Source organism: Oncorhynchus mykiss, chromosome 13 (genome assembly GCF_013265735.2).
Source record: "Oncorhynchus mykiss isolate Arlee chromosome 13, USDA_OmykA_1.1, whole genome shotgun sequence".
In the NCBI taxonomy this organism is placed as follows: Eukaryota; Metazoa; Chordata; class Actinopteri; order Salmoniformes; family Salmonidae; genus Oncorhynchus; species Oncorhynchus mykiss.
In genome coordinates this window covers 51,822,121-51,828,120 of record NC_048577.1, presented here as the reverse complement: position 1 = coordinate 51,828,120, position 6,000 = coordinate 51,822,121, and the positions used below count along the sequence as shown (strand labels likewise).

Here is a 6,000-nt window from a genome sequence, read left to right as displayed (position 1 = left end):
GTATGTCTGCATATTTCAAGACATGGCATATGAGTCTGCAGTGAGACACCTGGTGGTTTGGAAAATACTTTTCTCATCAATCATCTTTAAAAAAAAATACATAATACATTTAAAATCAACCAATCGTCCGTTGTTCACGCAATGCAAATGTCAAATGCTTTTCTATCTAAATATTGAAAGTGCATGGGCAACGGAGAGAAACAAAATCATGCAGTTTGAGGCCATGTGGCAGGAAGTGATACGGGCACCGCTGGAGTTATGGGTGAGGGCTAGTGTGTCTGGGCAGGTGTGATGTTGTTGATGTTCGTATGATGTCATTGTATGTGTTATATTGTTGATAAAAGGTAGAATTAAATCTGGCCACATTTTTAGGTTAATGTAACTATACATGTATTCTTATGTAAACATTTAAAGCATGCATGTTCAAGAGGTCTGTGGAGATCTTCACAATTGTTGTAACAATCTGTGCAAAATCTTCAACGGCATTGATCGCTTACACCATGCACATTTAATGTAATATCAACTGCAATCCAGGTCATTTGGTTCTGCTATTAGATGAAACATAGAGAAATCATCTTCATCTGTTCTATAAATAAACAGAATAGGACCGTGCCCCAAGACCGTGCCCCAGGACTACCTGACATGATGACTCCTTGCTGTCCCCAGTCCACCTGACTGTGCTGCTGCTCCAGTTTCAACTGTTCTGCCTTATTATTATTCGACCATGCTGGTCATTTATGAACATTTGAACATCTTGGCCATGTTCTGTTATAATCTCCACCCGGCACAGCCAGAAGAGGACTGGCCACCCCACATAGCCTGGTTCCTTTCTAGGTTTCTTCCTAGGTTTTGGCCTTTCTAGGGAGTTTTTCCTAGCCACCGTGCTTCTACACCTGCATTGCTTGCTGTTTGGGGTTTTAGGCTGGGTTTCTGTACAGCACTTTGAGATATCAGCTGATGTACGACGGGCTATATAAATACATTTGATTTGATTTGAATATCTGAGATTCTATTCCCATTTGAATTTTGCTCTGATTTTGAATGGTTGAAAGAGCAGTGTCCCTTTGGGTGACAACCAAACCAAAAATATGACACATTGGAAATCCAACAAACTTTTGGCTGTCTTTTTGAGGGGGTGAATATAGGTTGTAATCTCATTCATGAACGTCTCATCCAAATATTACCCAATTATCCACTTTGAAATGACGTAGAGTGCCCAGTCGGTAGCCATCTAAGGCAAGTTGTTTGGCGACAGTTGCTGACCATGTAATGTTGAAACAATGGGAACACATTTTAGGGTACTTCAGGATCTGAATAGTATTTATTTTTTGGCATCTTCTTTTAACCTGTTGTGACTAGGGGGCAGTATTTTTATTTATGGAAAAAAAAAAATCCTGTAGTAAACGGGATATTTTGTCAGGACAAGATGCTAGAATATGCATATAATTGACAGTTTAGGATAGAAAACACTCTAAAGTTTCCAAAACTGTAAAAATATTGTCTGTGAGTATTAAATAGAGCAAAGGGAGGCTATGGAACATGGAGTTTTCAAAATAGAAGCCACTTCCGGGTTTGATTTTCCTCAGGGTTTCGCCTGCAATATCAGTTCTGTTATACTCACAGACAATATTTTGACAGTTTTGGAAACTTTAGAGTGTTTTCTATCCAATACTAATAATAATATGCATATACTGAGACTGAGGAGCTGGCCGTTTACAAAGGGCACCTTTTCATCCAAGCTACTCAATACTGCCCCTGCAGCCATAAGAAGTTTTTAAGGACTTGTTGTTCAATGCAATACTTAAAAAGTGTGTTATTTTTATTTCCAACACAAACCATGAATATAGACTGTCAATAACATTGTGTGTGATCAGTAGCAGTGAATGACTGAAAATATTAAATAATTAATACAACCGTTAACAAGGTCTATCATATAAATGAAATTAGTAATTCAATTGTCTGATTCTTTGATCCATTTCATAATTTATTCAAACCAAATGCAAATTGTCTATCTGAATCATCAGAGATGCTAAACTGGGACCCTGAAACACCCAGGTGACCGACTGGAGTTCACCAAGCGTGGTGTCACACAGCTGTGAGGGTCACAGACGGGAAGAGAGAGGGGTGGGGTGTGCGAGAGAAACAGACAGAACTGAGGTAAGGAGAGCAGTCCCTGTGTGGAACAGAATGGATAATCAAACATAAACCATTAGACTATGGAACGGATACATTAATACTTACTTCTCATACAGCTTGACCAACAAGATGGAAAATATGTTGTTTCTGTTTCATACTCTAAGTACAGTATGTACAATTAAATAGTCAGTTTATAGTGTGATATGTTCAGTCAATTTGGTCAGAATCTATTTTTCTACTTATACATCTTACCTCTTAAAACCTGTTTCGGATGGTGGTTCCTGTACAGGAACCAAATCAGCGGAAATTTCAGAGCGCCACCTATAGTACTCGATAAAACTCAAACTTTCGTTAAAACACACACGCAAGATACTCAATTAAAGCTACACTCGTTGTGAATCTAGCCAACATGTCAGATTTGTAAAATGCTTTTCGGCGAAAGCACGAGAAGCTATTATCTGATAGCATGCACCCCCGAAATACCTGAACGAGACCTAAACAAAAGATTTTGCGGTAGCCGGCGCTACACAAAACGCAGAAATAAAATATAAAACATTCATTACCTTTGACGAGCTTCTTTGTTGGCACTCCTATATGTCCCATAAACATCACAATTGGGTCTTTTTCCCGATTAAATCCGTCATTGTATACCCAAAATGTCATTTTATAAAGGCCGGTCTGATCCAGGAAAATTCACCTTTACAAGACCTTTTCACTTTTTAAAATTAAAAAAGTTGCCTATAAACTTTTACAAATCACTTCAAACTACTTTTGTAAACCAACTTTAGGTATTAATAAACGTTAATAATCGATCAAATTGATCACGGGGCGATCTGTATTCGATAGCAGCAAGTCTTGAAATCATCGTCCATTTTTTCACTTTCATAACTTCCTCCGGTGTGCCCCAAGACAGGAAGTGCCTATACGTCATCCCACCAAGGATAAACCAGCCATGAAATGCCAGTACTGGCGACATCGTGTGGAAGCTGTAGGCATTGTAAACGGAACCTCATCTATTTTCTATCGCCTTAGACAATACATTGACTGGCGGATGAATATTTTTTTTGTGTTTTTGGTGAACAGTTTTCCCTGGGATTTTTACTCCTAAAAACGTTCTGTTATAGCCACAGACACGATTTAACCAGTTTTAGAGACTTCAGAGTGTTTTCTATACACACATACTTATCATATGCATATACTATATTCCTGGCATGAGTAGCAGGACTTTGAAATGTTGCGCGATTTTCAACAAAAAGCTGCGAAAAGCTGCGAAAATTCACATCATCCCTAACAGGTTTTAAAAATTACATTAAAGTTTCAATATCTGTTTCACCGGTCTTTGTGCTTGTTTCCACCCCCCTCCAGGTGTCGTCAATCTTCCCCATTATATATACTGTACACCTGTGTTCTCTGTTTGGCTGTTGCCAGTTCGTTTTGTTACATCAAGCCCCGGTTTATCGGCCCATCTCCAAGATTATTACCCCCTCTGCTGTTTCTCTTCTGTTGCCCCATACCCTGTGTATACATCCCACTTTTCATGTGTCTAGGATCAAACCTATGTCTCAGCTCTTTGTCTCCTGTTTTTATACCGGTGTTCTGTTTGGCTGTTGCCAGTTCGTTTTGTTTCATCAAGCCTACCAACGTTTTTCCCCGTGCTCCTGTCTTCCTCTAGTTCTCCCAGTTTTGACCATTCTGCCTGCCGTTCTGTACTTTGTAGACTCTGATCTCGATTACTGAGTTCTGCCTGCCCTTGACCTATCCCATTTCAGTAATAAACTTTTGTTACTTCAAAAGTGTCTGCATCTGGGTTTTATCCTGAAACATGAAATTCTGTATATTTGCATGTCTTAAAGCATAACTGTTTGAAAAGTAACAGTCCACAAAATGTCCTTATTGATTTATTTCGTGGTAATAACCTCTACGACTTCTGATGAAGGACCACAGGCTGCTGAACTCATCAACGTTGTCCATGCAGCTCAGAGTGAAGCCCACGTCAGGCTCAGTTAGTAGGATGTTCTCTGAGAACAGGGAGAGAGGCAGGTGGTGAGGAACAGACATACAGGTGTACAATACACACAGACACAAGTGTATTGGTCTTCATCATATTCTAACAAATACAGCAAGACTTGTAATTGATATACGAACACCAAACCATGTGCGGTATTGTTTATTAGCCAGTCTCCACATTAGGAAGACACATTGAACAATGACAATGGACAACACAAGACTGCCGTAGGACTGACATCTTTCAACACAATATACATGTCTACAGTCAACAAAACAATGGCAACACTAACATGTTAACTTTATCTCAAGGACAACAACAATGACATCAAAGAGGACAACAGGGGACACTCCTAGTAATGGGCTATTCTGACCCATAGAGGAGTCAATAAGGAGACACAATGACACAACACACACAGATTAATATCACTTGTCTTCACATGAGTTACCCATGGACTTAAACACACTCCTCTCCTGAGGTGGGGTATTGTTGTCCGAGCCGAGGTGCTTGACGGCGCATGTGAAAACCGAGTTTCCCTCCCACTCCTTCTTGGTGGTGGTAAAGACGCTGGTGACAGAATAGTTGCCTTTCTGGGTTTTCTGAGGAGGGCTGGTGACCCCCTCCTGGTAATCACCGCTGTTCCCCTTCCACATGATGTGGACGTCACAGAGAGACGGGCAGACCACCAGGCACACCAGAGTCACTTCCCCCTCCTCCCTGGTGTCTTCCTCCGGGAGAATGTGGACGGACACTGAAGGGGCTTCACCTGTAAGAGGATTGATTTTAAGGAGAAACGTTACACTCATGTACGTGTAGGTATGTATGAAAACCAGTACATGAATATCAGATTAAAATCCACCCTAGTGGTCCTTAACCCTGGTTCTGGAGCAACACAGGGGTGTGCAGGTTTATGTTCTAGTCCAGCACTAACACACCTGATTCAACTAAGGAAAGGTGATGATTAGTTAATGATTAGTTGATTTGCTGACTCAGATGTGTTAGTGCTGGGCTGGAGCAAAAGTCTGCACATCCTGTGCCTCCCTCTCCAGAACCTGGAGTATGTGACCACTTATCACAACCACATTGAGACGTCTCAGTGACCTACTTCCTTTGGTAAAGCTGAGGTCCTGAATGACCGGTGTGACTTCACCTCTCTTCATGGCAGAACACTGGACTTTGTTCACATTGGTCCACTCTGTCTGGTCTATGGTCAGAGTACTGACCCTGCTGTTCATGTTACCCTTTGATTCAATAGGTTTCAGAATGATGCCACTCGTCTTGGCCTGTCCGTTGACCTGCCAGGTGATAGTGGTACCAGACACTGTGTCCTGGTCTGTACCAGTGATGACACAGTCCAGCACTGCTTGGTTGTCAAAGAACACCTCTCTCACACTCGGTGGGTTCAGAGTCACCATCAGTGGTTCTGAAAAGGAGAGAAGCAGTGGGAAAGCATGACATGTTGATATTACTGATGAGGAACTACACTAAATAATAGAGGTCGCATCCAAGATGTCATAGCAGTGTAGACGTGTTTTGTCGTTGTCCCATGCAAATTCAGTATTTTTCGTTTTTTTTTTTTTTTTTTTTTGGTTATACAGTGAAAAATATTGAAATCTCTTTTTCCATTTTTAAATTAAATATACCTTCCGGCAACCCGCCTCACCCAAAGTGATACGGATCTGCAATTTTTAGACCTTACAGCTATAACTTCCATCAGAACCTAGCCATCAGATGCTAACCAGCTAATTAGGTACCAGCTATTTAGTCATTGTTAGCCACTGCTAGCGGTCTTTACCTTTATCTCAGACACCAGACACTTTTAGCCCAGATAATACCCGCCAGTCTGCACAGCGTGATAT

At 41.0% G+C, this 6,000-nt stretch overlaps 1 protein-coding gene across 2 annotated transcripts in view; it reads right to left on the bottom strand.

Moving 5' to 3' along the window:
- Nucleotides 1-4,163: 4,163 nt before the first annotated feature.
- LOC118938318 overlaps nucleotides 4,164-6,000 on the bottom strand; it is a 40,070-nt gene continuing 38,233 nt past the window's right edge. The window contains exons 19-20 of one of the 2 annotated variants that reach the window (XM_036941448.1): nucleotides 5,247-5,564; nucleotides 4,164-4,907 (exon numbers count right to left, since the gene is read on the bottom strand). In XM_036941448.1, coding sequence (XP_036797343.1) covers nucleotides 4,567-4,907; nucleotides 5,247-5,564 — 659 coding nt within the window. In that variant the 3' untranslated portion in view covers nucleotides 4,164-4,566. Of the gene's footprint in view, nucleotides 4,908-5,246; nucleotides 5,565-6,000 lie in introns of those variants that run through there. The other variant, XR_005035589.1, reaches the window with a different exon arrangement.